The sequence below is a fragment of the Trachurus japonicus genome, chromosome 9, assembly GCF_045865225.1.
Source record: "Trachurus japonicus isolate A0001 chromosome 9, Traja_1.0".
In the NCBI taxonomy this organism is placed as follows: domain Eukaryota; kingdom Metazoa; phylum Chordata; class Actinopteri; order Carangiformes; family Carangidae; genus Trachurus; species Trachurus japonicus.
In genome coordinates, this window is record NC_140915.1 from 10,252,043 (window position 1) to 10,269,115 (window position 17,073).

The window sequence follows — 17,073 nt, forward strand, 5'->3', positions numbered from 1 at the left end:
TGCTTTAAAGAAAAAAAAAACAGCTGTTAGGACTTCCTGTGACTTTGTGATGTCACAACAAAGCAGTCACCAAGCCCCGCCCACCTGGATACAGCTTCCAAATCACAGGATTTGCTTCCTTTTTGTTTCTTTGCTCTCTTTTTTAACAATTTCTGCCTGAAATGACATGTTAAAAAACGAATTGCAACTGAAAGCAAAGTATATCAGCGGATTTGAATGCGGAATATTGATTACATTATTTTGCTTACTTTCCTGAAGCTGAAGGGACGTATATACATCGTAGGGAGGTAAGACTGGTCTTATTTGAAAGAGAAGAACATCCTCATGTGTTTTTTATGTTTAATATATGATATAAAGTTACAGCAAATGCTTTTCCAACTCCCTTCTATTGTTGCAGTCGCTGCTCGAGGCGCTATAATAGTAAATATTACACAAAAACTTTTTAATTCTTGAAACCAGACAAAACTTTTGGTGCAATATTCAATCACAGCTTTTTAGACACACTCTACAGTAGGTCCTCTTGTAGCAGAATCAGAAATAAAATCGTTGTTTCATTTTGTCTTTGCAAAGTTAAAAGCGTCGACTTTGTGTTTCAGTGGAGATCAGGAGGTTTGAGAATGAGGGCTGGCTGATGAGGGCGTGTTGATTCATTCAGACAGTGAGGACAGACACGGCTTTGTAACTCACTCACAGTGTCAGCCACAATCAGACAAACACTCCCACAACCTGCATCACAACACCAATCATCCTCTGGTGTTCATTACTGCAGCAGCAGCAGATGATAGAGTCGACTGCTGTTCTGAGCTGTTTACCTTTATTTCAACTGGATTTCTATTTGCATCTAATTCTGCTTTAATTTGTGACCTCCTGCCTCTCCCAGACTCACAGCCACCTGCTGCACCAGAAACACGATGAGACCGTTTATCTGCTGCTGCTCCTCTTCTCTGTGCCTGTCAGATAACGTGTGTCTCCTTGTATCTCTGAGCTGTCAGATGTTTAAACATCTGGATGTGTCATAATAAACCAAACCAAATACCACACCCGGCCACTCACTCACCTGGCTTTGTCCTTCTGGTGTCTGAACCGGACGCGGCCGGTTCTCAGCTCCTCCAGGGTGAAGCTGCCGTCCGCGGTCAGCTCTTCCCCGTCTTTCCCTCCTCCGAACAGGAGCAGCCGCCCATTGCTCGGCGACTGGACGAGCTGCAGGACGAGCCGCTCGGACGGGCTGTCGGCGTCCTTCACCTGAAGCAGGGCCGGAGGCAGCGGGGCCAAACCTCCGAGGGGAACCTGCAGGGAACCGTTGACGTGGAGGACGGGCGGGTGGGTGTTCACTGAGAGGAGGAAGGAGGAAGGAGAAAAAATGAAATTAATCATCTTTGGTTCTGTTATCAAAAGATTCATGTGTGCAGTAACACTTTACTTGAATACGTGTTTATAAGATTGACATAATACCAGGGTTCCTACACATTTGAAATTTCCAAATTTCATACTTTTTCCAGACCCTAATTTCCAGATTTCTCGGTAAAAGATTTCAAATAATTTGTGACATTTGAGTACATAGATGTGCATCATGTAAATAAATTATGCAATTAATCATTTGTTTTCATTATTCTGAATGTGTATTCCATTATGTGACCAAATAATTTCCAGGAGATTGTAGCTAGGTACAATAGCGCGTACAAATAATTAACCCAAATAACTTCAAACCCAGATAAGAATTAAGATAAATACATTTCCATACAATAGTTTCCATTTTCAATATTTTTCCAGACCTGGAAATGTATAAAATCAAATTCCATACTTTCCATACTTGCGTAGGAACACTGTAATACTGTCATAACCATGACTCGACACCTGTCATAAACATCAATGAATACTTATGACAGTTGTCGTTAAGTGTCATTCGGTGAGTTATGTCACTTTTGATGCAAAATTGACATTGTCCTTGATGTCCTTGTTATGACAGCTTGACATAAAGACAACATAACCTGTCATAGCAGATCTAATTTTAAAATTATGTCAAGTTGTCATAACAAGGACATCTCAAACAATGTTAACTTTGCATCAAAAGTGACATAACTTACCAAATGACACTTAACGACAGCTGTCATAAGTATTTATTGATGTTTATGACAGATGTCATGTCATGGTTATATGTCAGTTTTATGAACACATATTCAAGTAAAGTGTTACAGATATTAGTGCATGGATTCGTTCTTCACTCTTTCCTGTCCTATCTTGTTTTTCATGCACTTAAAAAATAAATAGAGAAATAAAGAAATATAAAACATTTTGGGACTCAATGTCCTATTATTTCCATTACAGCAGACGTGATTACAATAAAACATTTAAATGCATTAAGTGAAGAAGTCTACTGGAAAAAACAACAACTCCTCCTCACAGGTCTCATAATTAGACTGTTATTATAATAATAATATAAATAAAAAAACCACTTTCCAAACAAACACAGTGTAGGAAAACACTAATTAATACATTTTCATGCTTTTCTACAGCTTTAAATGTATCTAATTAGAATTACAGCTGTAAGTGTGTGTCGAGGACTAGAGGAGGTGTGTGTATGTGTGTGTGTGTGTTGATCTGCATGTGTGTGTGTTGGCTGCTGAAATACCAGCGAGGCATCGCGGTCTTGGCGTGGCATTTTAGAAGTTGACTTTAATTGGAAGTGACTTTGTGGAGGAACTTTTTAAAGATCAGCTCTTTTGAGAGGCCACGTTGTAATCTCATTATCTCTCCCCCCCTAATGATGCCAATGGGCACTCCCAAATCGGAAACTTCCGGCTATATAATTAAACTCACAAATGAGAATAAAGTGTATGATTTAAAGCACCAGTTTCTCTACTTTTTTTTTTTTTTTTCTTGACTGTCAAAAAAAAAAGGAAAAAGAAAGAAGCAATTTCTTTCCAGGCTATTTCCCTTGATTAACTTGTGTATTAGTGGAAGTCTGGAAGAGACCGGGAAAAGAAAAAAAAAAAGTTCATTATTTCACAAGAAGAAAGCGTTTATATCACAAAGGCCGGCAGATAATAATATATTTCTCTATTTGAATTATGCTTTGTCACGTTTCATAAATCATCTCCCGACCACAGAGGCCGCGGGGCGTCTCCGCCCACCGCCGCCAACCGCCCGCCCGCTGCAGGTGGACGGACGCCGTTTGAACACGAAGGCACAAAGTAAAAAGTACAAGGCCTTCCCCTCCACTCTGCAGACAGACAGACAGACAGACAGAGGCTTTTCTTTCCTGTGTTATTCAGGAAAACCAATTATTATATTACTGACAGGAAGCTGCTAATGTCAGACATTTAACACTGGCAGTCTGTTCTCTGAATTTGTAACAGCTGAAATAAAAAAAGAAAAAGAAGGAAAATTCCTGCTGGAATAAGTGAAGTGGAGCCAGAAAAGCAGAATTACACATTTCCTCCTGTCACTCCATTATTGGCCTTCAGTAATTATATTTGTAAGTCTTTTTTTTTTTTTTTTTTTATAAACGCACCTGCACAGGCTTGTTTTTGATGTTGGCTTTTGAACCTGGCTCATTTTTTATTATTACAGTAAATGAAAGACCGTTGAGTCATGAATGTTGAGTGTGAACCTGCAGCAATGAACCCTCACAGAGTTATCATCACTAACACAGCAGCTCCACAGTGTTTTAAAACCTCAGGAGAGAAACATTACGAGTGAATATTAAGACACACGGTTCATCCAGACGGCTCCACTGTGAATCAGTGTCAGATTTTTTAAAAACTCTCCACTCGTAAAAACACACTTTAACGCCTCCGTGAACCAGGTGGGTTTGTTTTTTTTGTTTTTGTCCTGACGCCTTGAGGTCATTTCCATCGATTCGTCTCTGAGCTCATTTGCACAGAATAAAAAAAATTATAAAAACCCTCTTCATTGTGCTGCTTGCAGTTTTTATCATATAAACTAATATGTATTCACACAATTGAAGCACATTAATCTGTAAACACTCCTACTCACACTGAGCCACAGAACAGGAACTTCTGCTTTCAAAATAAAAAAAAGTCAAAAGGTTACTAATTATTTATCCAGCAGAAACTTTTTTAAAGATTTCTACCATTATTATTCCAGCTGAAGTTTCTTTTTGAGACCAGACAGTGTTGAAAATCATCATCAAAAAAAAAAAAAAAAAAAGAGAGAACAGACAAAAATGTCAGAATATTGACTCGATAAAATATTGATCAAAGGCTGAAAACTCTCCTGACCCTCTGTAAGTTTTTTAACTTTATTGCATAAATGTCTCTAACTGTGGTTTCTCTGTAATCTGTGTGGGCACAATATCTATAACAGTTCTGGGATCACATAAAGGTCGACAATTCATGCAATTAAGACCATTAACATGCTTCCTTTTCATAAAAATTATCATCATGTAACATGTTATCATTATTATTTTCATATGTACACTCCCTTCCTATCTGTCACTTAGGTTTCCTGCAATCTGTATCCAGGTAGATTAATGTATTCTTGTATCATTTTCTATGTACCATGCACCAAGACTGTGGAAAACAATAAAAATTTGAATAAAAAGAATTCATTGCATAAAACAGGCCGATGTAATGTGATGTGATGTGATTACCGTGGCAGATCCTGGTCTTCTGGTCTGCGTAGTACCCGTGCCCACAGTCGGGGGCGCAGTACCCCTCTATGAGGTAGGTTCGGTCACGACAGGCCCGGCAGAGTCCGACCCCGTCGCACAGCACGCAGTCAGAGGAGCAGGCTGAGGAAGATCAATTAGTCAGAGCGCTGGGAGTTAATGTGTTGAAAGCTGAGACCTTCATTTTTGTATAAATGACATTATAAGACTCTAAACTTTAAAGGGATAGTTCAACATTTTGGCAAATTGTCCCATTGCCATAATCCCTATAGTCATAGCAGTAGGTTCGTTACCTTTAATTGTCGGTGCAAGCTATTTTTTGAACGGCGGAGCAGAGCCACGAGTATACAAATACACAATCCAACAACTCCAAAACGCTCTGGTGGACAAGTTGTGACCTGCACATTCACCACGCTATGAGATAATAACAGAACGTTACCACACAGAGTTGTTTTAGAGGGAAATTCATGCAAAACCGCTGATGTGCGTTGCCTTCAGGGACAGTTTTTCAGCAAGCAGTCTCTGCATTTCCCTCTAAAACAACTCTGTCTGGTAACGTTCTGTTATTATCTCATAGCGTGGTGAATGTGCAGGTCACAACTTGTCCACCAGAGCGTTTTGGAGTTGTTGGATTGTGTATTTGATGAGTTTGATGAGAGAAACCAAGAAATCCCATGAGCCTCTGTAGCGTAGCTCTGAGCAGCTTCACCGCTCCGCCGTTCTAAAAATAGCTTGCACCGACAATGAAAGGTAACAAACCTACTGCTATGACTATAGGGATTATGGCAATGGGCCAATTTGCCAAAATGTTGAACTATCCCTTTAATCTCACAGTTTAAAGTTAAACCGATATATCATTATTATTAATGCGTGAACTCTTACGTTTGCAGACTTGCGAGGAGGCGTCCAGGAAGTAGTTCCTGCCACATTCGAGCACGCACTGACCCTGCAGCGAGGCATACGGGGGCTGGCAGCGCTCGCACTGTCCAGGACCCTGACAGTCCACACAGTGATCATCGCAGCCTGGCAGACACACACACACACACACACACACAGAGTTAGAGCATTTAACACAGGGATAAAGCCAAAGTGGCATCGGAGCGATAAGAGGCGGCGGCCACTCCAGTTTTCTGTGGGTTCTATTTACATTTAAATGACGGAGAGTCGGCATTTAGAAGACGGGTCTGCATGTGTTGAACGTATTACAATTGTTTTATAATGACTGCGTTCGTACACGACGGCTCATACAAGATTAAACCGGAGCTATAAATCACTTTAAGGGTCACTCACATTAAGAACTAGACCACAACCCCAGGCCAGGGTTCATACTGTACTGTACTGTTCTGTATGTGTGTAAAGACTCTGTGTGCTCTTTTTCATGCACTGATCAATTTTGAGTTTTTGGGCTATTTTTCTTCCTTAACATGTATTCTTTCAGAAAAGTCAAAACAAATGGTCCACAAAATCCACATTAAGGTTTTTATTTTTACTTCATTGTGTCTCTTTCATCTGTAGATTTCTCCTACATTCACCAAAAGTTAACAGCTACTGTGACACACTGTGCTGTGCCTGTTGTCTGACCCATGTCATGTCAGGTATCGTTGTAAAGCTCTCTCTCTCCTGAACAATTATGTGGCTCCAGAAATGATCATTTCCTCCGTATCCACAACCAATCGTAAAAGTATGATTTACATGAACAATTTATGGAATTTTACAGTACAAGTCTTTAAAGGTCGTTTTCTCAAAATTAGTTTTTGCTCAGACTCTGAGCCAGAAATCTCCACTTCAGCAGCACTTACATACAACAAACCTTCCAGTTTGATCCCTGTCTATATTCTGAAGGTTTTTACAGAGAGGATTGTTGATATATCATTCACAGCCTGATTTATACAACATTTTATTCCTAAAAACATGGCAAAATTGGATTTTTTAGGGCTGATGACAGTATTTTCTCACTTACAGAGTGATAAAAAGAGATATCCAAAATCCTCCTCTGTAAAAACTTCTGACTCTAATGTATCAACAAAATAAAACAAGAATTTCTAAAGTAGCTTTATCCATTGTTCAGATTTCGGTTCTGGAAATGTATGCAAATTAGCGCATATTTCATTAGATTTCACCTCATTCACATATTTAAACATAACATTTGACAAAACTTGTAATACAAAAAATAATTGTCTTAATGTGAGTGATAAACTTGGTAAGTTTCATGGTGATATCTGTCATTTAAAATTTCTACCCTATTCACCTGCAGAGTCTCCCCCTTAATAAGACAAAGGGACAAATAACATGTGTCTGCAGCTGCACGGGATGTACTGTACTGTAGGTGAGCTTATCTTTAGCTCTGTTTTTTTGCGTGTGTGTGTTTTGTGTGTGTGTGTGTGTGTGTGTTGGGACTGACTGACCGAGGCATCTGTCTCCGTCCCGGTAGGAGCCGGCGGAGCACCCCTGGGTGCAGAGTCCGTCCTGCAGCACGTAGCCCTCCATGCACTGCAGGCAGTCGGTCCTCAGGGGACCTTTACAGGCGTTGCAGCTCCAGTCGCACTCTGGATGGGAGGGAGGGATGAAGAGGAGGAGGAGGAGGAGGAGGTAGAGGAGGAATGTGTGTGTGTGTGTGTGGGGACATTGGGATTAGAAGTGAGGGGATTTTGAAGGCGAGAGCAAAAGGTGGGAGCAGAACAGACAGAGAGAGAGAGGGAGAGATTAATAAACTCTTTTTCAGCAGGGGATTTATTTTAAACCCATTTGTCCCTTTCTCTCTTTTCACCTGCACATCTGCTCTGTTTGTGTTCCATTAATATTGGCAAAGAAAATTGAACACAATTAGGACGACTAAAACTCTGCAGCAATTACATACACGTTATCATTACACAGAGCATGCATTTATAATGGTAAACGCATAACTCTGTGATGCTCGTTGTACGAAAAGAACAAAACAACAAATTTTGATGAGGTTAGTAGAAGATAAGTGAGCGAACAAATGGAGACCGGTCGCAGTTCATATAAGAACAGAGCAGATTTATAACCATTAATTGTGAGGAGCATGAACATCTGCAGGGTTTATTGACTGAGAACCACAAATATCAGCGGTTTTCGATTGAGATATTTTACTGTATAATAAAGAAGTTGATTGATCCACATGCAGTTATTATAATACAACCAATGACACCTTTGTTTGATCCGTAAAACGATATAATTGTGGTTTTAAAGAACCAAAAAAACATCTCTGTGCAGTTTTCCAGGTTCTCTCTGCAGCTCTGGTAACAACAGGTCGCTGTCAGCCAATCATAAGAGAGGAGACTCTGAGCCTCTCTTCTGATTGGCCGACTGTTTTCTGACTTATCTAACAATAAATAATGTAGATTTCAGAATAAAACACTCAGAGAAACCAAATCCTGTTGTTGGAAGTTGTTGTATGGTGTTGTTCAGGGGGCGGGGCTTTGGGTCACTGCTTAGTTGTGACATCACAAAGTCACAGGAAGTCCTGACGGCTGGTTTTAAAGGCTCAGTTTCTGAGATTTAAACCATCTGGGTGCAGTTTTCCAGCTTCTCTCTGGAGCTCTGGTAACAACAGGTCGGTGTCAGCCAATCATAAGAGACGAGACTCTGAGCCTCTCTTTTGATTGGCTGACTGTTTTCTGACCTATCTAACAATAAATAATGTAGATTTCAGAATAAAACACTCAGAGAAACCAAATATTGCAAATTGTTGGATGGTGGGTCCAGGTGGTCCATGGTTTGTTGTGACATCATAAAGTCACAGGAAGTCCTGACGGCTGGTTTAAAAGGCTCAGTTTCTGAGATTAAAACCATCTCAGTGTATAGTTTTCCCAACTTCTCTCAGGAGCCAATCAGAGAAGAGGGTGATCCGATGAATATATAGCAGATAAAACTACATGGAAAGTATCTTAAATCTAGTCGGGAGCAGATCAGTGTGAAGGTGGTGGAGGTTTCCACAGGGTTTTTACTGAGGATCCAGAGGGAGCTCAGAGGTAAACCAGGGGTTGCTCATTAGGAAAACATCACAGATAAACCAAAACGAATGTAGCTGGCTGAGGAAGAAATGCTGAGAGGTTGTTTTTTTTTTTTTCTTTCGCTCTCTCTCTCTCTCTGAAAGGTCCCAGAGGTTTCCTCAAAGCCCTGTTACTGTAGTTTCCCTGAGAGCAGCAGCTGCTTTCCAACGCTCCGGGTTCATCCAGGGTTCAGTGGATCAGGCAGGTAACAGGCCGAGGAAGCCGGAGGAGGAGTAAAAACCACCTGTGGAGAGGCCAGTTGCTACGGTAGCTGGCTGGCCGCCTCACGGGAAATCAAACAGTGCATCGAGCCGCTAGCTGTTAGCTCAGGTGCTAATCCTGTAACAGACCTGGGAAGTGCTCCTCTCCCCCCTCTGAGATGTGGAGAAGATCTCATTACACCGAACCAACTCGCTGATAAAGGGGAAAAGTCTGTGATGTGATGTGACATTTTGGCTTTTACATTTAAACGGCTTCTCTGTGAATTAGGAGCGGATATCAGCGCTAACCCAGCGTGACAAACACACACAGCCGGGCGAAACCGGATAAATCCTGGACCTATAAACTCTCTTCTAGTCATTTTTCTCGGAGATAAGCACATAAGCGCATTTTTCCGCAGGTCTTATTTGTGAATTGGCAATAACACGGACTCAGATTCAGCTGGTTAGTGGGTGAATAAATATATGAACACAGTTACAATATGCACAGTATATAGGAAGAAGGAGGGAAAGGGAGCAAAGACAGGTTATTCAGTCAGGACACGGATCCTCTGAGGCTCATTCATCAAACTCTCCGTGCACGCAAAGATGTAATAGTGAGTTAAAACGCCACGCACAATATTTAGGATTTGCATATTTGGTCCCACCAGTTTATTACATGATCGATGGAGGCCATAAACTGGATGTAGCACTCTGCTGTACGCGCAATATGGATGGAGAGTAATAAATGAACGCCATAAAAGGAGGCACTACACATCCTCATTGTTAATCTCGTGGTGTGTGTGTGTGTGTGTGTGTGTGTGTGTGTGTGTGTGTGTGTGTGTGTTACCTCTGCAGGCTCGGGTGGTGGTGTTGAGGTAGTACTGATGGGCGCAGCTGTCGTACTGACACTCTCCGAACAGCAGCACCTTGGCCGGGTCGAGGCAGGAAGTGCACACCCCCGCCATGTCGCAGGTCAGACACTGGCTGTCGCACGCTGTTGGCACGGAGACAAAGATGGCCGACAAACGAGGGTCAGGACAGGAGGAGGAGGGAATCGGATACACGATCAACACCTGATAATCTTCAAGTTCTTGCCAAGCGAGGCTTTCGTTGGATGGAGGAATTTAAGAAAAACCCATCTCTTTAATCTGGCTTTTATGTTATAGTCTCATAGTGATTTTATTACTTTTTTCTCTCTTATTGTTTTTTTTTTTTTTAAGTATATTTTTTGGCATTTTTGCCTTTATTTGATAGCACAGTGAGATAGACAGGAAAGGGGGAGGCAGAGAGAGGGGGAATGACATGCAGGAAATGTCTGCCCGACGCGGGACTCGAACCGGGGACGCCTGCGTTGAGGACTGTAGCCTCTACATGGGGCGGCCGCCTTAACCACTGCGCCACGCACCACCCCTCTCTCTTATTGTTATCTTTCTTTTGAGTGTTTTTCATATTTTGCCCTATATTTTTATCCTGCATTTTATTTTATTGAATTTTATTGTTGTTAAAAGTTGTTATTTTTTACTATTGCTATATTTTATTGTTGTTTTTAATCTTCGTGCATTAGTCTCCATGTCATCTATCTATCTATCTATCTATCTATCTATCTATCTATCTATCTATCTATCTATCTATCTATCTATCTATCTATCCATCTATCCATCTATCCATCCATCCATCCATCCATCCATCCATCCATCCATCCATCCATCCATCCATCCATCCATCCATCCATCCTGTTTCACCTCTTATACTGTATATATATACTTTTTCAATCAAAATGTAAAGCACTTTGAACGGCATTTATTTGCTTTGAAAGGTGCTGTATAAATAAAATTTGATCGATTGAAATTTGAAGAACACTTTGATAATGTGATTTTGTTGATGTCTTCACACCGTTTTCAAAATGAGTAATCATTATTGTAGCTGCAAGAATCAATAGGAAATACAACAACAGGATATTTAATGAACATATTTAAAAGGAGAAGGCATAAAACAAGTTATATTCGTAAATTCCTGTAAATTTTCTATTAGTAAATTCTGTCTGCAGCATTCAGTGAAGTGTTTCTGAACATTTTCCTGCTGCATTTATCTGAAGGAAAAAACACCAGCGCATCTATAACTCAATGACTCGGCCTTGGAGGAACTCGGCACCGTAGCAGGTCTTTTTTAGTTACAGAAGCTGCTGCGAAGGTTGAGTGAAATGAACTTTGAATACCAGGTGGCAGACTCTGTGTGTGTGTGTGTGTGTGAGTCAGGCTGAATGAATGTCTCACAATCATTGCTTCAGATGTTTTTCAAGGCAACATGAGGAGACTGAGGTTGCAGGAATTTCAGTCAGAAATACTATATATATACATACAAAATGTAAAAAAAAAAACAACTATAGACCATCCATTTCTTTGTAGGTGGGGCAAACTTAGCGGAGTGTATTTTCTCCACTGTAGAAATGCAGACCTACAGTTTTTTATTTCTTATTTTGTCCACCTCATAATTAGCAATTTGCAACCTCTGACATGTCACTAGTTTGTGCACAGTCACATCTCTGGGTATGTGCAATGAGCCGAGATGTATAATGTATAATTTCTGCATATACTGTATGCGTGAATGGCTGCTGCAGTATTTGAATGCTTTTCATTTCTATGTTTACAAGCACCTTACACGAGAAGTACTTTTGTTGTATATTTCTTATGATACAATGACAATAACAGGCGAGCTTGAATCTTCAGATACTGTGAATGTGTTTGAATGTTTGGTGGCGTTTTGGGTTATCATGGAAAACACTATATGAATCCAATCCATTATTATTATTCTTATCATTATTTGTATTTATTTATTTATTCATTTATTTGATTAGGACAATGCACATTAATCAATATATCAGCGAGAAGCATCAATATAAATATGCCGGAGTTAGCACAGTTGCTAAATTTCATCCGTTGTCCTAAGGCAGGTATCATAAAAAAAAAACATACAAACATTACACCATGACAATTAGATAAAACATGTAGAAATCCTACAAAAAATAAGTCCAGCTTCACATCAAAGTTAAAAGATACAGATAGAGTGAATTTATCCCACTGCACTTACCCTGACAGACCCTGTGACCGTTGTCGTAGTAACCAACGGGACACCTGGGGGCACAGAGGCCGGACGGCAACAGGACGCTGCTGGCGGGACAGGAGGTGCAGGAGAGCGGCCCCGTCCCACTGCAGGCCTCGCATGACGCATGGCATCCTGGGAAAAAAAACAAAAAAAAACAAAAAACAAAAACATGACATAATGAAAATAGGATGAAGAAAGAAGTGATGTAAACATGATGCAACCGGGAATATAAACACTTGACGGTACAATAATGCAGAATTTAACATAAAAACGCAACTAAATCCCAAAAGTTTGATGAAAGTTGATGACATATTAAGTCCTTAATAAAAACATAATAGAAAAAGAAGGATGTCTAAATTCAGATTTCAGCCACTTTCTCCAGTTTAAAGTTAAACATCCATATTGATGAGCCTGACTGATCTCTATCAGGGGACTAATCACTCTCTGATTGCTCTGCTCCTCTTCCTCATTGGCCTTAACGCCAGAATTAAACACGGAAACCAATGAATGTCCCTTTAAATGTGGCAGAACGATGAACGATGATGTGGCAGAATGATGATGATGATGATCAGGATGAGGATGGTGATGATGTTAATGATGAAAAGAGCGAGGATGATGATGATGCTAATAACGTGAAAGATGATGAGGGTGATAATGATGAAGATGAAGATCAGGATGAGAATGATGATGATGATGGACAGGATTATGTTATTGACGATGAAGCTGGTTATGATGGGGATGATAATCACCATGACGACGCTGATGATAAGGTCATTGATGATTATCTTTATTATGATAACAGTGACAATAATGACAGTCTCATCTAAATTGTGGAGCACTGTAACTGCTTCACAAATAAACTTTATTGACATTTCTATCGTAACAAACATTCCTAAAACTAAATAAAAGTGTTTGGTTGTGTGTTGCCTTCTCCTGCCCCTCACTTCTCCTCCACAGTCACAGTTTCTACATTTGTAAAAAAAAAAAAATCCTCCCAAATCCTAAAATCTCTTTCCTGCTCACAGTCGTTGTTGTTGTTGCGACTGTTCTGAACCTGTGTGTGAATCGTAATTTACGACTGAGCTTCCAAACATCGACAGTGAGCTGGGAGGAGATGTGAGGATTTGATTGGATGTGCTGCTGCTGCTGCTGCCGGGCATCACTACCAAATCAGTTAGTGTATCTCACTCCAAGACGTTTTCTCTTAAGTCCTTCCTTCCACATCCTGTGAACCATGTGCACCGTGTGAAATCGATTCCACAGCAACAATAAAATAAAAAAGACTCCACTCCTTGAAAAATATCTCCCCCACGCACCGTCAGGCAACATGTTTATTTATACGGCAGAACGTCTCTTTTAACATTTCAGATAAGTGAAGGACAGGAGGGAGGAGACATGACCCTGATGAATAAAACATCTCAGTCATGATGATGGGATTTTACATTCAGCGGCAGCGGCAGCTTGACCTCTTGACCTTGCTACACTGCAAAAACTCAAAATCTTACCAAGAATATATTTGTCTTATTTCTAGTCAAAATGTCATTTCTAGTCAAAACAAATCCCATTATACTCAAAATAAGACTCATCACATTAAAAAGGAGCTTGTTTTTAGACACATTTTTCAAGCATATTTTCAAAATCTGATAGTGGAGCAAGTTTTTCTTTCTAATTACAAGCACAAAAAACTTATTTCAATTAAAAATGAGCTTTAGAAAAGTGAAAACTGTCTAAAAACAAGTACATTTTAGGTGATGAGACTTATTTTAAGTGGAAAGAGATTAGTTTTGACTAAAATTGAGACATTTTGACAAGAAATAAGACAAATATTCCTGGAAATATTTTGAGTTTTTGCGATGTACAGTGTGTGCTGTATAAAAAAAAGACAGGAGGAGCGACGGTCCTTACTGATGCAGACTCCGTGCCAGCCGTAGTGTCCCTGGGGACAGTGGGGGACGCAGTGGTCGCCGTGCAACCAGGTCCTGGGCTGTTTGCACCACAGGCAGATGCTGCCGACGCCGGTCTGCAGGTCTGCTGTGCAGCGCTGGCAGTCTGAGCTACACTCTGCAGGAAAGGACACACACACAGAGGAAGAGAGGGTTATATATTTCATATCATTAAACTGTACACAGACGAACATCAAGCCAACATCAGTCGCGTTAGGTAACACCCTGCAACACTACACCACCACGCACTGTTTCTGATCTAAAGAGCTTTAAAGCTGCTTCAGTGTTTTTACGCTGCGACATAAACTTGAACCTTTTATTTAATTATAAAGCAGCTCTAGCTTCTATATTAATACTGTGAAAGTATCAAAGCCTCAGTCCACAGAGAAATGCACACAGCCTGTATTCAGAAACTGAGCCTTAAAACCAGCCGTCAGGACTTCCTGTCACTTTGTGATGTCACAACTAAGCAGCCACCCAAAGCCACGCCCCATCACCACCTGGACCCACCATCCAACACTTTGCAAGATTTGGTTTCTCTGAGTGTTTTATTCTGAAATCTGCTCTATTTTTTACTGGATCACTCAGAAAACAGTCAGCCAATCAGAAATAGAGGCTCAGAGCTTCCTCCTCTCTTCTGATTGGCTGATACCGACCTGTTGTTACTAGTTGGAAACCTCGATGAGATGGTTTTTGGTTCTTAAAAGCACTAACTAATATATCTTCTTAAGGACCAACACTTCAGATAAACTACATGATAACATTTGCGACATAAACTTGACCTTTTATTTAATTATAAAGCAGCTCTAGCTTCTATATTAATACTGTGAAAGTATCAAAGCCTCAGTCCACAGGGAAATGCACACAGCCTGTATTCAGAAACTGAGCCTTAAAACCAGCCGTCAGGACTTCCTGTCACTTTGTGATGTCACAACAAAGCAGCCTTCAAGCCCCGCCCCCTCACCTCAACCCACCATCTATCCAACTCTTTGCAGGATTTGCTGTTTTACCTGAAATCTGCTCTATTTATTTAACCACAGATATATATCTTCTTATGGATCAACACTTCAAAGAGAAAAAGAAAAATATTGGTGCTTTAATGTTTTTTTTGTTTTGTTTTTTTTATTTCATGAGTCACAAATTCTTTGATGTCAAACTAACCCTGAAACAAACATTACATTTAAAACAAAGTAATTACTGTAGAGACGATGTAAGGACCTCGAAATGACAAAATACTTTTTAAATCCGAGACAAAAGCCACTTTTAAAAACCTCGGCCTTCATTGTTTGGGGTTTTTTTTTTTTTTTTGCTGAGGACAGAGCCAGAGAGGTAATGAATGAATTTATCATTAATGTGGTTGTGGAATATTTGAACAATAAAAACCTAATTTTCCACCACATCCATTCATTTATTAAGAAAAACTTCCAATCCATATTTACTTTTCTAAAAAACATCTATAAACTCTGCCGTGCCTGAGAGAGCTTCTCTTCAAAGCCGAACAAAGTAAAACAAGAAGAAGATGAGGAGCAATTTATGAAAGAATGATTATACGGAATAAAAGTCCATAAAAAAGTGACATTTTAACGAGCCTGATGTGAAATACTAGGTGTCTGGCCGTAATTTGCACTAATCAAATTCAACTAACCGCTCCTCTGGAGGAAGAAGGACAATTGGAAAAGCAAGAGGACGCCATGTGGTGTCTACAGGAGGAGGGGGCGGGGCTAAAGTCAGCAGGACAATAAGAAGCTCCTCAATGTGGTTTTATTTATCTGATTGCTATCTGCTGCTGGTGGTGATGGGAGGAGGAGATAGGTATCTACAGTGGTGTCTGAGAACAACAGGGCTCTGCAGGTGAGGAGAGCAGATAAAGAGGTGGATGATGAGGGAGGAGGAGGAGGTGTTAGAGTGATAGAAAGAAGAGAAGAGAAGAGGCGCTGTAAGAGCACAGAAGCACCTCTCTGTCTGTCTTAGTGTGGGATTAACATTAATGAGAACAAGACAGGAGGGATTACAGATGGATATGAAACTAAAGTGACAACAAGATCTGGGTTTAAAATGTGACTTTCTAGGGTTTTTTTTTGTGTTTTGTTGAAGAGCTCCGGGTGCAGCCGAGCAGAGGTTTTAAAGTTTTTTTTACCAATCAAGCAGAATGAGACAAATCCAACCATTAGTGGCCGGGAAAAAGCGTTGCTTGATGTAATGTAATTGGAATATCTCACATGTATAACACATGCAAAGGCAAATATATATATATACTGTATATATGTGGTGTTATTGATAGCTTTAAGTTAACTGTCTGCATATGAGGGGTTTTGCTTTTTGGCAAATCTTCAATAAATAACTGCTGATGTGGATGTTATGTAGACAAGCCTTTTGTTTTTTTGTGGATGTGCTGTCGTTTTTGTTTTCTTTTGTACATACTGTATGTAAACCCTTTTACTTTTTGTCTTGTGTTTTATGTTGTTGTTATTGATTTGAAAAGTACATTTCATACATGTTTGCTTGTTGTAAAGTCAGAAAATCAATAAACAAGTTATTTAAATAAAAAAAATCAAGACAAAGGACCAATGCAAGAAAAACCTCCACAAATTTTGAAATGAAAGATAAATATTTTATAATAATGTTACAACTACACTTGGAACGATGTGAATTTTAAAGCAAGTGCTCATGGGATAAACACTCAAAGTGAACAGGAAGGATATAAACTTCTGATGTTTCTTTTTAAATATATTTATCTCTCTGCCCCGTGGACACAGGTCTGTTGTATATTTAACTCTGTTTCCACACCCTGCTCACATAGTTTTGTTCATCCTTTGTACTTTCTTTGGACTAGTACTTTTTCAACTGTATGAAATAAAACATAAATAAAAAAAAACACCCGACATGCTGCAGGTTTATTATTAGTTTTCAGAAGATGATACTCTGCTTACACCAGCAGAGTCGCCCCCGCGGCCCTGAGGCCAAAACCCAGTTTAGTCTCCAGTCTGGTGGTCGCTCGCCGCCTCCTTCGTCCACATCTGTCCCGAGACTTTAGAATTTCATAAAAGGTATTAAGGGTTTCTTATAGGTGAGATGAAAGTTATCAGATTCCTCATATGAGTTCACACGCTCGGCCAATAAAGCCCATTTGTGCGGCCGTGACGGTAAACAGAGCTTCAAATATGGATGTCGCTGTAAAGAAGAGG

General features: G+C 40.1%; 1 protein-coding gene across 2 annotated transcripts in view; it reads right to left on the reverse strand.

The window, feature by feature from the left end:
• Positions 1 to 17,073, reverse strand: part of fras1 (Fraser extracellular matrix complex subunit 1) — a 341,854-nt gene that overhangs the window by 136,088 nt on the left and 188,693 nt on the right. For both annotated transcript variants that reach the window (XM_085785897.1, XM_085785896.1), the window contains exons 20-26: positions 13,851 to 14,006; positions 11,931 to 12,077; positions 9,691 to 9,837; positions 7,036 to 7,176; positions 5,513 to 5,653; positions 4,613 to 4,753; positions 1,058 to 1,331 (exon numbers count right to left, since the gene is read on the reverse strand). In XM_085785897.1, coding sequence (XP_085642023.1) covers positions 1,058 to 1,331; positions 4,613 to 4,753; positions 5,513 to 5,653; positions 7,036 to 7,176; positions 9,691 to 9,837; positions 11,931 to 12,077; positions 13,851 to 14,006 — 1,147 coding nt within the window. The remainder of the gene's footprint in view (positions 1 to 1,057; positions 1,332 to 4,612; positions 4,754 to 5,512; positions 5,654 to 7,035; positions 7,177 to 9,690; positions 9,838 to 11,930; positions 12,078 to 13,850; positions 14,007 to 17,073) is intronic.